At 38.1% G+C, this 16463-nt stretch overlaps 2 protein-coding genes across 6 annotated transcripts in view; both read right to left on the bottom strand.

Moving 5' to 3' along the window:
* The window catches only part of NCK1 (NCK adaptor protein 1), a 76303-nt gene extending 71217 nt beyond the window's left edge, over positions 1 to 5086 (bottom strand). The window contains exon 1 of one of the 2 annotated variants that reach the window (XM_039837239.1): positions 4948 to 5086. The gene's annotated coding sequence lies outside the window, so the exon portion shown is untranslated. The remainder of the gene's footprint in view (positions 1 to 4947) is intronic. The other variant, XM_039837240.1, reaches the window with a different exon arrangement.
* Positions 5087 to 10187: 5101 nt separating this feature from the next.
* The window catches only part of SLC35G2 (solute carrier family 35 member G2), a 29810-nt gene continuing 23534 nt past the window's right edge, over positions 10188 to 16463 (bottom strand). For all 4 annotated transcript variants that reach the window (XM_039837235.1, XM_039837237.1, XM_039837233.1 and 1 more), the window contains one exon: positions 10188 to 11632. In XM_039837235.1, coding sequence (XP_039693169.1) covers positions 10376 to 11614 — 1239 coding nt within the window. In that variant the 5' untranslated portion in view covers positions 11615 to 11632 and the 3' untranslated portion in view covers positions 10188 to 10375. The remainder of the gene's footprint in view (positions 11633 to 16463) is intronic.

Below are 16463 nucleotides of genomic sequence, written 5' to 3'. Positions count from 1 at the left end.
GCAATTCTACTCCCAGGTATACATATCCAAAAGAAATGAGTGTGTATGTCTCCTAAAAGACTTCTAAGTAAATGTTTATAGCAGCTTTGTTCATAATAGCAAAAACAAAAACAAAAACAAAAACTGGAAACAAACCAAATATTCATTACTGGTGAATTTTTTTTAAATTTCATCCAATGGAATACTACCATCAAAAAGAAAAAAAAAGAACTATTACTACACCAAACATCATCGGTGAATCGCATAAACACGATGTTAAGCAAAAGCAACCCTCCACAAAAAAGCTCCATTTATATGAAGTTCAAAAAAAGGCAAAAATAACCTATGGTCCTATGAAAGTCACAATAATGATTACTTTTGGGGGTAGGCTAAGATACTGATTGAAGAGAAGCATGAGTGAGCCTTCTGGAGCACTGGAAAATATTCTATACCTTGATCTGGGTGATGGGTATATAATGTCTACAAATGCAAAAATTCACTGAGGTATACAGTAAAATTTGTGCACTCTGCAATTTAAAAAAAAATTAACAATATTTTCTCAAAACAAGTTTTTAAAGAAATTAATGAGATTTTCAATTAAATTGCACAACAAAAATTAACCAAAAGGAGAAAAATTTTAAGGTATTATACCCAAAGATCTATATTTCAAGAGTTACTTATAATAAGGGGGGCAGGGGAAACCTTGGAAATAACACAATAAATGAATGCCATGCAAACCCTGGAATTCTCTGGTATGAGAGAAAAATTATTATTCAGCATCAATCTGTTAACTAGCAGTCAAACTTAATAGTAATTAACCTAAGGGAGCCATAACCTAGACATAAGAGCATGTTCACAAATTCCAAGGCAAAAAAGAGTTTGACTATTCAAGATCCAAAAAGCAGCCGAAAAGAAAAGAAAAATGGCAAGGGATGAAGCTACATGTAGGCCTTAGAGGCCTTTTTAAGAACAATTAAAAAAAAAAAAAAAAAAAGTCTTAGAGCGCAGAATTCTGGGGAGAAGAGGTTGTACACAAAGTATTATAAATATTTTCAAAAATAAAAAATGTTATTATTCAAGAACATGTAAACCTAGAGGTGATTGAGTATTTCCAAGGAAAATTTCCCAATACCTTGTTTAATTAATAAAACGTTTTTTAATACAGCTAGAATGCTTAAAAAGTACAAGGCCCATAAATTATTTGCTCTATCTATTACTTGAGATGATCTAGATACAACATGATTTGAAAGTATGTACTGAAATTTTTTGGAAGGCTGAGTCTTTAAAAACAAACAAACAAAAAAAAGCACCCTTTTTAGATGCATCCATTTTTTTAAAGATTTCCCCAAGCCATATTCTTACTGCTTTATTCAACTGGTCTGTGTGGGGGGGAAATAAATAAATAAACAACAGAAATTATCCATACCATATTTACGCTCAATTTAGGAATCCTGAAGTACAATTTCAAGATTAAAGAGAATCAGCATTTCAACAGTTTATTTTAGCAGATAATTTATTTAAACAAATAAAACCAACCCATTATAAACAACCAAACATTAAAAGAGAAATAGCTTCTAACATGTTTCAGACCAAAAAAGTACAGCATTCCTTCTAGAGACATTTCACTTGATAGTTTTCTGTGCTACCTGTCTTACACCATTCAACTTTTGCTACATAAATATGAGAAAAATACCAAGGCAACTCAATGCTGCTGCTATTAACAGAAACTAATTTAGAGTTAAGAGGGAAAAAATGTGAAGAACAAATATATAAAAGCTCTAACTCCCCAAATGGAACAAATGATTTTCAGAATGTTTTGCTCAATAAGCAGTCACTCAATAATCTGGTTCTTGACAGATGAACAAAATGATAAAGTAGCAAAATGTTACCGTTCTAACAATCAAAAAGAGAAAAAGAACATTTAGCTAAATCATTAAATTTAGTTAACTGATAAGCCCTTAGGGGTTTCCCCCAAACCATTACACTATTCCCATCTATTTTCAAGACCCCCAAAGATTCAGTTTCCTTATCGAGAAATTCAAACTCCAACAGTAAAATTTATAAGATATTCATTCACTTTTTAATGGGTCACAAGACTCAACTGTAGAGATATTATTTTTGTTAATGTTGCTGATACTTCTAACAAACACAGAAAAAGACTATATGTAAACTTTTAAGTCACTGTTTAAATAATTTAAACAAGTCGTGAAGGTTCCCCTGCCCTCATATAAAAGTTCTGAATTTAAGAAGACATATACAGAATGCAAAGTAATGTGAAGCAAAGAACACAAAATAACATTGCAAGAGATGAGTAGTACAGTTTCATAAAAAATACACAGAACTTGAGTTAGGACATCAAGGGCTGAGTCTCAGCTCTGCCACCATCACAAGATGTGTGAATTTCAGTGCGGTTATTCCGTACTGATTGCATTTTCTCTACCTATAAAATGGAAGGGTAGATTCCAACTTTCCCACAGTATTGTTCCATGATATTATGATACAAGCCACATCAGAATAAAAATCAAAGGAATGCAAAAACAGTAAGGATTATGGGTTCAAAACAAAACAACACAGGGAACAGAAAGATCTGGAAAGCTGTACTGAAAGAGTAAAAATGAAACTTCAACAAAATTTGACTTAATTTGCTACTTGAGTACTTTAGGAGAAAATTTTTCTTTTAAAGAATAGGCAGGTAATACATAGACATTCAAATCTCAACAGGTAAAAAAGTAGAAAAATACAATGGCTAAATGAGGAGAGACTGGTTTGTTGGCAGTGGACAGCTCCTACAGAGAAATAGTGCTGTCATTAGAAAAAAAAAAGGGGAGCTATTGCTGGTTTAACAGCGAGGGATATGTTCAAAGCATTACTTTAAGACTAGGCAGAAGATTGGACATACTGAGTAGGAAGAAAAGGCAGACTGAAAACCTAGTTAAAAGCTAGTAAAAATGAACAGATAGCTGAAAATTTTTTCAAAAAATGGCTGACAAAAATTGGCCAATGTTATGTGGATTGAGGAAGTCAATGATAAAACTGGGTAATTGAAAACATAGTATCACTTAAACAGTCAGCATATAGAATCGGTTTTGAAGGAAAGACTATAAATTCTACCTTTGAAATAGGGTCATCCCAATAGAATTACTGACTTAATTAAATAATCTTTATTGTCATTTTTTGCCGTTAGTTGTCTTCTAAAACTGCATAGCAAAATATTTATGAAGATTGTTAAATCCTTAGTGATTTCACAGTTTCCTCCAATTTTATGTATTGACTAAATAATCATTTAGTCTTCAGGTGTAGGTAAAAAAATTTGGTATTTTTCCATTTTATAAAGATGAGTAAATTGTAAAAGTTATTAAACAATGATAGAAAACAATGTACATCTGTATTTATTAAATCAAGTCTTCCTGACAAGTGATTTATAACAATCACATCAAATCTACCTTGAACTTTGACAGGAAAGTTCTCAAAGGTCCAAGAGAAAAATAAATTCAGAGGCATAAATTATCATTTAATATTTAACAAAACATTCTATGTATGCTTCAGGTTCTGTTTACATGGACCTGAAAGCAATGGTAAAATCTGGACTAAAAGATAACGCTTAGAAAAATAAAGCAAACATTTAACATAAATAAAGCAAAAATTTAACATAACGTGAACAAGCCCAGTTAAGGTATCTTGAACACTCTGCAAATAGTGTTTATAGATATTATAGCTATTTCTTACAGATCAGTTTTCCCAAAGAAGAAAATGAAAGAATTTGTAATCGAGATAGAATGAAAATATTAGTCAACCGATGCGTATTTCTTCAGTTACTATCAAACTGTGAATGGGATGTCTATTTAAAAACTGAACATTATTGACAACCACCAAACAAAACCTTCTTGACTTATTTCCCCATTTACTTTGTGACCCTGCTGAAAACGGAGACTTCAGGAACAGTGCTTTCCAGGTGCTTAATATATGGTTGGTTTTTCACAAACCTACCAAAGTAAGATTTTAAAAATGAATAGTGCTGCTCTTGCAACACCTACCCGTTTTAACCGGACACTAAGCTTCTTTGCTCATCACCCAAGATGGGGTTAGAAAGTTCTCCTTCCCTCTTTCTTAACTCCTAAGGTTTCTTACCAAATCTAATGAGAATTATTTTTAGGTGATCAGTTCATCAGTTCGACATTACTTGAGCGTCTATAATGTTATGGTTCTCAGCTCTGAACAAAACCCTGTTCCCCAAGCTTCTAACGGCAATTTAACTTTTATGAAAACACAAAGTTACAAAACCAATCTATTGAAATATTTTTTCTGGATATATTACAATTCAATTCAAAAGCTCAAAGCCCAAGCAACTCACGTACGAATCTACAGCAGGGCCACACAATTAAAATAATCCAGATTTACCAAGAACCAGAGAAACAGTAGGGGTGGGGGAGGGGCACAGGGCGCATCCCGAGGATGTCCACCTTCCGCACAGGACCAGGGTCCCTTCCCATCTCTCCAGCTGGATGTGAGCGCGCCCCTTCCCTCCTCTAACAAGTCCCTAACTTCCTGGCTTTGCATTACGCCACAGCAGGCAAAAAGACTTTCCCGAGTGGAAAAGAAACAGAGAAGCAGGCACGCTGCACACTCGATCACCCAGCCTTTCAGGGATCGCCGGCTGGGGCGGTCATCCCCACCTGGGGCTCTGGTACCGAACAAGGAATCCGCGGGGCCGCTCCCCGCGGGGCAGTGACCGAAGGGTCGCGCGGAGCCACGGCGCAAACGCCCAGGCGGGGCCGATCGGCCTCCCCGCCCCCTCCAGCTCAGCTCTGGGCCCGCAGACGGCGCCCCCGGGGCCAACTTCACTAGGGAAGAGGAAGCAACGCAGCTAATAACAGGCTGTGTGAACGTAAAGAAAGGCTCTCTGTGAGTCTGCCTGCCAGCAGGGCTGTCTCTCCTTCCCTCTGCCGAGCCCCGGCGGCCCCAGCTCACCTGAGGAGGGTACCGGTACGCCGCCGCGGTCGCCGCGATGGCCGTTACGGCACGAGGCCTCCGCTCAGCCGCCGCGTAGCTCTCGGGAGAGGGGCGGGGCGCGAAAGGCAGGCGGGCGGAGTTGCAGTGCCGACTGGCCGTGAGGCCGTGGGCGGATCCGCGCGGGCAGGAAACCCCCTCCTGGTCCAATTTGATAGGTTCAATTGCTCCCTTCCCTTCCATCTCTGACGCGAGAGCGGTCTGCGCCGCTCTGGGATTGGACGAGCCTGACTGTCAATCGAGCGCTGTGCTGGGCGTGAAACGAGCTGAGGCTGCGCGGCAGAAAGAGAGTTAGAGGGTAAGAAGTGCCCGATTTACGTTGTTTTTTTCTCTTTCGTTGAGTACTTTGGGCCTTCCTTTGCGCCGCAGGAGAGACTCCATGGCAAAAATGACTGCTTCTCGAAGTCAGCCCCAACTTCTCTGGGATTTTCCTCCTGATTTCTTAACCTGAAGAGGGTTTCGCCAGATGAAGGTTCTTAGGGGCGAGGAGCAAAAAAGAACAAACCAAAATGCCTGGAAATGGTGGTGACCTGAGAGAAAAATGTAAAGATGTATGCTTCATTTGAGCCACAAACCGAAATAAGCGGAGTCTGAGAGTCTTCGAAGTGTTCTGGCGCATAAGTAGCTTCCAGTCTCGTTTGCGGTAGTCATGCTCTTATTGGGAAGAACAGTGACCTTGGGTGTTAGGTCTGCCCACTTTTAGGGGTCAAGCCTCAGCCACCTGCTGGGTCATCACGAAGTTAGTTCTCCCGACGCCAGGGCTGCAGCCCCCCACAACATTCCTCATTTCTTTTCTAACCATCTTTCTTGCTCAGCTTAGGCTTTCCTCCCCAGGGAAACCTGCTTGGGTTAGGTACTCTTTCTGGAGCACGGGTATTTTCCTTATACAAGCTGTTGAAATAGTTTGCCCATATCCCTATCTAGATTGTAAACTCCATTAAGTCAGGAGCCATATCAGTTTTTAGTTTTTCCCCAGTGCCTAGCACGTGATAGATGGATAGTAAATATTGTTGAAGGCATTAATACATCTTTTCCCTTCTTTAATCCTAGTCCTGACTGTGAGTCCCAAGAGGTCACACTTTTTTGTATTTAACTTTAAAATTACTTATTTGAGTGGTGATAAATGTATGTGGTTTGCTTGCTATATATAGGATCACAAAGTCAAGCACAAATCACCAAGTTGAGTGGTGCAAGTACATCATCAAACTGGGCAACAGCTACTCCATGTCTACATCCCATTATTAGCATCCAAAGCGAATAATACAAGTGAATTTTGAATTTATTCTAAGGTTCTAAATACCTTTGCATATTTTATCATGGCTGCTATGGACTGAATTGTGTGTCCTATCAAAATTTATATATTGAAGCCCTCACCCCTAATGTGACTGTATTTGGAGACAGAGGCTCTATGAGGTAATTGAAGTTGATAGAAGTGACAAGAGTGGGGCCCTAATCCTACATGATTAGTGTCTTTATAAGAAGAGACACCAGAGAGCTTATTCTTTCCACCATGGGGGGACACAGTAAGGAGGCAGCCATACAAGCCAGGAAGAGTTCTCATCAGAAACTGATCTTGCCAACACCCTGATATGTAACTTCCAGCCTCCAGAACTGAGAAATTAAATTTCCATTGTTTAAGGCATTTAGTCTGTGGTATTTTGTTATGGCGGCCTGAGCCAAGTAATACAATAGTTTTATTTGTCGATACATCTTAAAAAGTTTATGGATCGAGATATTTATTTTCGAAGCCGGAAAAACCATTATTCAGAGATTAAAACTATTTCTCTAAAATCACACAGTGAACTGTTAACAAAATCTACCTCAATTCAATTCTAGTTACATATTTAACATGTGATGGGTCAGGGAGTGTGAATACAAACAACAGGTAAAGTAGTCTTTGTGATCAGGTAGCTTATACCACTACCTTAAGTGGTGAAAATAAACCCAGAAAAAATATACTAAAGCCATGGATTTTATTTTGTAAGGGAATACATATTTCGAATGGGCCAATGACCTGAACAGACTTTTCACAAGATTTTGATGCAGATCTTTTGACGACTCCTGTCTGCCACCTCTTTAAGCAATAGAATTAAGGGATTTAAAAGTGTTTTAGTTCCTCGTAAACATGTGTTTTTCCTGTTGTTTTCCTTGTTTTCTCTTCATCCATTTTTACCAGGAACTCTTTTAAAAATTTTTATAAAAAAGAGAAATTAAAAGATAAATAAGGAAACAGCATTAATAGAGGAAAGCACTGGGTGGAAGGGTAGTTAGGCCAAAAGTCATGTATGAAACTGCAGTATGGTATATTTAGAAGGAATGAATTCCATGTTCTTATGTGGTGGGAGTTGTTCCAGAGACTTCCTTTCACACACCCTGTCTCCCCAACTTCCAAATATAAACATGCATGTGGCTTCTTTTTCCTCTTCTAGCGGAACTCAAACCAAAACAGGAATCACCCTTGGTAATTAGTGCTGAATGGACCAGGGTCTAGCCAGAATCAGGCAACAAGAAAATTTCAGTCGGAATTTAAGACCTGTGGAATGGAAGTGGGGCTTCTGATATGGTAGCCAATCTTTCTCAGATAAAAACTTTTGTAGGAAGCTCACTTCATTAATCTTGAAAGGATTTCAAAAGACAAAGAATGGAAAAAGGAGCCTCCATGTCTCAAGGTCTTTCCCAGGAAACTCTTGGTAGCTTATAGTTAGAAGTGATTAGAGACAATGATCTGGTTTAGCATCACTGTCAGACAGGACCGTTTAGGACCAAAACAAAACAAAACAACAACAACAACAACAACAACAGAAAACCCTACCTACTAATCAGCAAGAAGTAACTAATCACAGGCTTGATTGTGAGGTATAGAAATTAGTAGACCCTGGTAACTAAATTTAATTTCTGGATTGAGTGTTGTTATGTTTTAATGAGAAATAATTCAACTAAATTTATTAAGAGTTCATTCTGTGGTAGACACTACAACAGGTACTGGAGATCTGAAGATCAGTCTTAAAAGAGCTCAATCCAGTGTCAGAATGAGATTTAAACAGATACTTAATAGAGTAAGTACAACAATAGATATGTCCAGGGGACATTAAGCCTCAGGAAGAAGGGAGTTATGTGGTCAGGCTAGTCAGGCAATTAAGTAGGCAAAAAGAAGGCCTTTCCACATGGAGGAGCTTGTGTAAAAAAAAGGTATTACACAATCACATAATATGCTGGAGCAAAAGATGACTAGAAATGTAAGCAATATTGGGTTATGGAAGTTAAGGACCTTAAACTTTATCTTATAGTCAATAAGAAGCCATCAAAGGGTTTTCTTTCAGCACTTTGAAATACCATTATTTTCTGGCCTCCATTTTTCATGAGAAGCTAGCTGTAATGATCATTGTTTTCCTGAAGGTCATATTTTCTCTGGCTGCTTTTAAGATCTTGGTTTTTTGGGGGTTTTTTGTTTTTTGTTTTTTGTTTTTGTCTTTATGAGCAGTTACACTATGTTTCTAGGTGTGTTTTTCTTTGTATTTATCCACTTTGGGTTCCTTTATTTCCCTGAATATGTGGATTGCTGGTTGTTGTTGTTTCCTTTTATCAGGTTTGGAAAACTTTTGGCCAGTATTTCTTCAACTATTTTTTCTACTCCATTTGCTCTCTCTCTTCCTCTGAGACTATGCTTATACTTTTGCCAGACTTCTTAGTCCTTATTACAGGTCATTCCAGGCTCTGTTCATTTTTTTCCAAATCTTTTTCTTTCTGTACTTCAATTTGGAATAATTTATTTTGTGAGCCAGTATCTAGTAATTCCTGGAAAATCTGAATGTTAACATTTTCCCAAAAGCATAGATACTCTGCTAATGACTATGGGTTCCTTTGGGGGAAGGTTTGGAGACATAATAGTCAAGAAACTAGAAAGCACAAGATATTACAACAGAGAATTTAGTATTGTGTGTTGATGGACTGAAAAAGCAAAAAGGAAGCACTGAAGTAGGCCAGAGGTAGCAGCTACCTCCCCTAAAGCAAGTGAAAAAGAGGAATCAAGGTTGGACTATCAGGTCTCAAAAGCTCAGAGGAATGACCCAGCTGAGCTATAGCTCAGATCCCTGAGAAGATGCTATCCAGCTGGTCCTACTGAAGGATAGGATGAGACCAGTTCGGGGTGGGGGTGGGGGTGGGGTGGAGATGAGCCAAAAGAAGCTCAAGGCTGAAATCAGTCACTCCTGCTAGAACAAAGGACCATTGCTTATTGCTAAGGTAACAATGACAGAAACTTCAATCAGAAAAGAAGAAGCCCTTTTGCCCCTCTCCTGTCTTCCAGTCACTCTCTAATGCCCTTTATTGGTGGAATCTAGCGAGGCATCAGCTAGCATAGGCAAAATGTAGTTTGCAGGGTCTGACCATGGCATCACAGAGGAAAGTATAGAAGGGTAAATTTGGAGCTGAGATAGCTCAATAACAATAGTGTAATAACCAGTACCATATCAACACTGGTTTGAGCTTAGTCAAAATTGCTCAAATTAGACCCAAATTAATGCCACCTTATATGCTTTTATAGACTTTTAATCCCTTTTGACAAGAATCTCTTTTGACAGTTTTCTGCTTATACTATGATTACTGCTAATGTCTTTTTCAGGGGTATGGAGTACCTTTACTGAAGCTCATACATGTACTTACTACAAAAATCTAAACAAGGGCAATTTTGGAAGAGATCCTATAACTGAGGATAAGCAGACCCTGTCCCAGCATTAGGCCTCCCACCATCAGGCACCAAATGGTATAGACTAAGTAGAGCTGGCAAGAATTCAGGCTTCTCCCTACCTCCATTTCCTATGCATTGCCTAATGTGACCATAGCAAGGGGAAGCTCCTTTCTCTTGTTCCCTCCTTCTTGCTTAACTGAAGTTCCCTTACCCAGCCCAATCACCTCTAGTTTCCTAATGCAAATAGATAATAACAAAACAGGGCTTTGTATTCAGCATTTCACCTTATACTGTACTTTTCACAAATGAAGATTTTTGAATATTGAAGGATTTTTATTGAACATTTGTAGAGCATTGGGCATGAACATTTTTCTAATTTTTGAACTTTAAGAACACAGAAGGTCCATCTAAAAAGAGTCACTTCTTCACGTCTATGTTCTTTAGTGATGAAAGTTACCATTCTCCTATCACAGTTACCTTTTATTAATAACAATAAAGACTCCAGGATCGTGACATTTCACATATTTAATATTTGTTTTTTAATATATTAGACTAGAATAAATTTTTCTACATCTGCATATATTAATTATATATTTTATATATAGCACTCTGTCAGTTATACAACACAAAAGATATAGGTAAACATTAAAATGGCAATGTACCTATTAATAACTGATGGTTAACATGATAATAATCAGAGATTCACTTAATGGGAGAATCTAGTATTTCCTGATAATCCTGCCTTCTTAAATTTCTCCAGTAAAGTTTATAACCAGCAAGGACAAAAACACTAATCATAATGATTACCCCTCCAAAGACATCATAGACACTAGGAAATATGTGTAACACTAGAAGCTGCAAGACCATAGCTACCACTATCTCCAGATGTTGTACTGTGCTGACCAAAGCTGGATGGAATTTGTCTAAGGCGTAATAAACGCCTAAGAATGCTGCAGTAGAACAGATGCATATAGCAATAAGATAACTCCAGGTTTCTGCATCTAATGGGATGATGGGTTCTTGAAGAATGAACATAGTAGATACTCCCCAGACTGTCCCAGTCCAACCAAAGGTAAACAGTGCCGTCCACATGCTGATCTTCTCCTTAATGGATCTGTATACTATCATGGAAAGAGCAGTGGTTAGTCCAGCCATCACAGTCATAGTGTATCCAAAGGCTTCTTTCCAGGCATTTAACAAGGAATTGTCTTCATCAACAATGTTGGGGATCATGACAAGACAAACACCTAAGATGCTGCAAACAACTGTAGCCGTGTCAACATAAGCCATTTTCTCATCTACAAGTAAAAAAGCCAAAATGGCACTGAAGACTGTGGTTGTGGCTCTCCACATAGTGGTACCATTGCTGGGAGGAACTATTGAAAATGATGTATAAGCACACGTGATAGAGATGACATTGCATACGCCATAAAAGAAGAGTCGTAATCTGTATCCACTGGGTCCAAAGGGGGCCTCCTGGTAGTAACACACAACTAACACAGATAAAACCTGCAAGACAGAACGGATAAAAATCAGTTCCAGAGATGGAACTTTAGAACGATCAGAAACAAGCCTAGTGATAAGAGCTACACATCCATGAGCCAAAGCAGATCCAAACAACACTATCCACATTTTTCTGGACTGGAAAATGTTTTTTTCTGCAAAGCTCTGAAATTGTCCAATCTCATTGGTCATCGGGTCATCTGTTGCTGGAGGTCGGGTGTCCATGGTTCCAAAAAAGGTTCTTCCTTTTCTTTTCATTTCACTCAGCAGGCCTTTCTTTGGATTTTCTTCCATAAAATTTCCATAGTCTTCATTGATTTCTTCATATCCATCATCCCCAGGCTGGGGATAATACGAAGTATATTTTACCATTACTGTATTGGGATGTATTTTCACCCGTTTTTTAACTGGATATTTTTTGGAAGGAGAAGTATCCATTTCTTCAGATAATCAATTCTATTTAAGAAAAAAAAAAAGACAAATGTACATATTCAGTGGAAATTTAGTTTTAATTTATATTATAATCACATATATCAATTCAATAATGAAGTAGAAGTTGTAACAGAAGTTTTTTTAAAAAGTAATAGAGAAAAATGATCTGGCAGTATGCCTTATCAGATGTATGAGGCCAAACAAAATAATCTACCCTTTTTCACTCTCAAGTCTGCTCCTATTTTTCATTCTGCTTATTCTTGATTCATTCAGCTCTATTTCCTATCTTTACAGTACAATCAACTGATATTTTTTCCATCTTTTCATTACTACCTGTCTCTCCCCCATAAGAAAAATAAAAAAATAAATTACAACTTAGATCAAACCTTCTCATTGTGTCCATTTTCTACATTAGAAATGTAAATGTGTAAGTCTAAAGTCTTTTGTGTAACCACTTCTGTATAGTACCAGAATTAGCCTTATGTTATAAATGATAGTGATTTTTTAAACATTTATACTGGCTCCTCATACATTTCAGATACATAGATATACTCAAAAAAATTGATTTACTGACATTCATGAATTGGTGTGTACAACCTTTCTGATGCGCAATTGAGCAATGTATGTCTTTTAACTGAGATTTTACTGAAACTACCCTTTAATTCATCAATACCACTTCTAAGATTTTACCCTAAAGACATGATCACAAGATGCTTTTTACTTTACGTGTAAGAAGAAAAAAAAGGAAAACATACATATTTACATATTTGTTTATATAACAAAGAAATTATGGAACAATACAAAGAAACTAATAATTGTTGGGGTGGGACAGGGAACAAGAATGGAAGAAAGCCTGAGAGAAAGGCTTTTTACAGTATAGCTTTTTATATTTTTATTTTTGGACCATGATATTGTTAAAAAATTAAAAGCTAAAGCAAAATGTGCATCTGTTATTGAAGAAAAAGAGCATACAAAAAAGTGTGGGGGAAATATGAATAGGAAAGTCTTTTGTAGCTTACTTACTACAATGACCCTTCATACAAAGGAATACTATGCATCCATTAAACACAACAATGTAGATTTTTATTGACATAGAAAGATGTCCATGACACATTGTCGGGCGGGAAAAACGTTAAGCTTCTTGTAAGGATTATACGAGATAATACACATAAAGAATTTGCCACAGTGCTGGCATATAGTAAACTCTCAGTAAATGTTAACAATAATTTCAGCTTCCTTTTGAAAAGCTGGGTGTCTTCTAACATATTATTCTTTCATTGAAACCTGTATTTGTTCAGTTTTTCTTTGTTATCTATCTATCCACTAACAATTTCCTTCCAAATGCTTCCTCCCTCACTCTCCTCTAAAATTTTTTTTGTCCTCATGACATACTCCCTGTTCCTTGCCAAAAACTCATCAGGTCCAGGATCTTAAACCATGATCCAGAAATCAAATCCTATTTTGTTCTTCGATACCAGCTGGGTAGCCAGCTGTTCCATTCCTATTTACTCCGTTCTCTTCTAAAGGACACTACCTTTAGTTGGAAGAAGTCATTTAAAGAAAAGACCACCTATGCCTCCTAGCCTTTCAGTTTCTTAGCCTGGACCTCCCACTTGCAGTCTTTCCTACATATTGCTATCAGGCTAATCTGATGTTCTTTTTCCCCCAACTTTTATCAGGATATTTCCACTTCAAATCATGACTTCAGCTTCAACAATGCCAAGATGAATTAATAGTCTTGGTCTCCCAAAGGTATTTTTCTTCATTTATGTTTGCAACCACCATTTTTCCAATTCTTCAACCTAGAAACTAAGGAATACTCTGAATTATCTTTTCTGCTATCACATTTCCATTTGGTATTCAATCTTACTGTATTTGTCTCTGAAATATTTCTCAGATTTTCCCTTTCTCCAATTCCAATTCCATTTTTACCTTCATGATTCTAGATCTGGTTATTGTGAATTCCTATCTAGAATATTACAACACCATCCTAATTAGCCCCCTTGAATCCCAGTCCTTCTTCCCTAAAATCCATCTCTATTATACCACTGTGTCATTAATCTGTCTTTAAAAGATTCAAAACAGAACAAAAACTTCCCTCCAGCTTTCCCCATTCAAGAACCTACAGTGATTTCCTATTGACTACCTCATCAAATTTCAACTCCTCTGCCTAGCTCTCAAGATCCTGCCTAGTCTATCCCCTTTCAATATTTGCCTCCTTAGCACATATACTTTTTTCAATCAGTTCAGTGTCCTCCCTTTTCCTCGCTCCCCACATGTACCTATCATTTCTCTAAGCTTTTATTCTCACTTTCTCCTCTGTTCTAACTTTCTACATGCTGCTCATCTTTTAAGAGGGCTGAGTCCAAATTCTGCCTTTTAGAAGCAGGCCTTCCTTGACCACTATAGCCACTTATTTTTTCTTTAACATCTGCAGTAGCTCTTCTAATTTTGTAATCTGATCATTTTGTTTCTTAGTTGTCTCAACTCAGTGGAGTTTTGTCTCCAGTCATCGTACACAAATTTGCTATGTTAAATCTCCTTTCCTTGCTGGTCAGCAAGTATCTTAATGACATCTCAGATCCCATAACTTACCATTTGCTATCCATTGTTAAAATTGTGACTTATACCCATTAAAAGCTTTCCCCTTCCCCACTGCACGCCAGATTTGTAGCTCCAGGGGCATGCATGGGGAGAGGATGTGGTCTGCTATTTTACTTCTCCCATTGCCTCCCTTTAGAATCTGTGGGAGGGCAATGTGGTCTGCTTATGAGACACTTCCTCCAGCTCTCTCTTCTAGGTTGTAGCTCCCCTGGTGTATTGGCTGCTGTTATATTATGGCTTTTTGGTGTACAAACTGGACTAGGCTGAACTACATTCCTCAGTTATTTCATCAATACTAACCTAGGTGCTACAGTCAAGATATTTTAAAGTATGATAAAAGTCCCTAATCAGTTGACTTTTAAGTTAATCAAAAGGAAGACTATCTTGGGTGGGCCTGACCCTTTAAAAGTGGGCTTATGCTTTCCTAGAGCTTGGAGATTCCAAACAGTTCAAGCCCTCGAGGTTCCAGCCTGCTCATGATCTTCCTTTCCTTACTGCCTGTAGACAACAAATTTCAGCCTGTGCACATGGGGTTCCAACATGCTCTTGATCTTTTTTCCTGGCTGCCGTTGTTTATCCAGCCTCCACAATTGCATAAGCCAATTCCTTGTAATTAATCTCCTACTGGTTTTTGTCTCAGATTGAACTCTGACTGGTACATGTTAGAATTCTCTCTCTGTTGTCTTTGTTTCTCTGTTAACTCTGATAGGCCATCGATACCACTTAGGTTGCAGGCATCGTAATGCAAGCTACCTTGGGTAAATTCTGTAGGGCTTCCCTGGTGCACAGATCCCTGATGTAGGAAAGCTTCCTTTCCTAGAGCTTATGGCCCACAGATTTTCGCTACTTGGTCTTCTTACTTGACTCTCTTGGGCAATCACCAACAGTGTTCATCTGGCTCCTTGAAACTCACATACTCTTACCACTCCAATGACTATTCAGGCCACTCACCACTGCCCTTTCCCTCCAGTTTTCTTTCTCAGCTCAAGCATGCAAAGGTCAAATTAAAATGTGCTGTCTAAGCAGACTTCAAATTGAGGAATGAGAAGGCACATGCAGTCGTTGCAAATAATGATCTGGTAACGTTTCCCCTGACTACACGTGAATATTAAGAAGACAAAAATCATGACTACAGAAGAAATACACAACTTTAACATAGACAATGAAGATATCAAAAGTATTAAAGATTTTGCTTACTTCGGTTCAGTCATCAATTCAAATGGAGACTGCAGCCATGACATCAAGAGAAGGCTGAGACTCAGAAAGGCAGTAATAGAAGAATTAGGAAAGATCATAAAGAGCAAAGATGTGTCAGAGATGAAGTCTAAGATCATCCATACACTTGTATTCCTAATTACTATGTATGGATGTGAAAGTTGGACAATGAAGAGGGCCAATAGGAAAAAAAAAATGATTCATTTGAAATATGGTGTCGCAATTACAAGAGACCTTTATGGATACCCTGGACTGCCAGAAAGATGAACAAATGGGTCCTAGAGCAAATTAAGCCTGCAATATCATCAGAGGTAAAAATGACAAAACTGAAGCTATCCTACTTCAGGCACATCATCAGAATGTAGGGTTCTTTGGAAAAGATAATGCTGAGGAGAATGGAAGGCAACAGGAAAAAAGGAAGACCAAGTATGCGATGGATACTTGACTCCATAAAGGAAGCCATAAGCATGAGTCTACAGGAGTTGAGCAAGGCTGGTGAAGACAGGACACAGTGAACATCACTCATTCATAGAGTCGCCAGGAGTCAGAGGTGACTTGTTAGCACATAACAACAACAAAACCTTCACCCTCAGTCAACTTTAAGGGAGAACATCCCTATCTCCTCTTCCATAAGGAAAAAGGACAAAATTCTTAGACCAAAGACCTAAAACAGATAAAATGATTCCTGCAGCAGATTGTTATTTCCAAAGAGAACCACTAATCTAGTATTTCCCATACTATATACTTTAATGAGTTTGATGTTATTATGTAGAGAAAAAGGGTCTATATCCCCTTCCCATTAAAAGTAAGTAGGCTTTTGTGACTGTTTCAACCAAGAGTATAGCAGAAGTGACATGACGACTTCTGAGGCTAGGTCATAAAAGGTGATACAGCTATGCCTTCATAGCTGCAAGACTTATACTTGGAGCTCTAAGGAACCAGTTAGGCACTCTGACTGCTCTGAGGCCACCACGCTCTGGGGAAGCTCAAACTAGCCCATGGAAAGAAAACCACTGGAGAGGTTCTGAGACTACTA

The sequence above is a fragment of the Pteropus medius genome, unplaced genomic scaffold, assembly GCF_902729225.1.
Source record: "Pteropus medius unplaced genomic scaffold, Ma_sr-lr_union100, whole genome shotgun sequence".
NCBI lineage: Eukaryota > Metazoa > Chordata > Mammalia > Chiroptera > Pteropodidae > Pteropus > Pteropus medius.
This window is presented reverse-complemented; position numbering and strand designations above follow the sequence as displayed.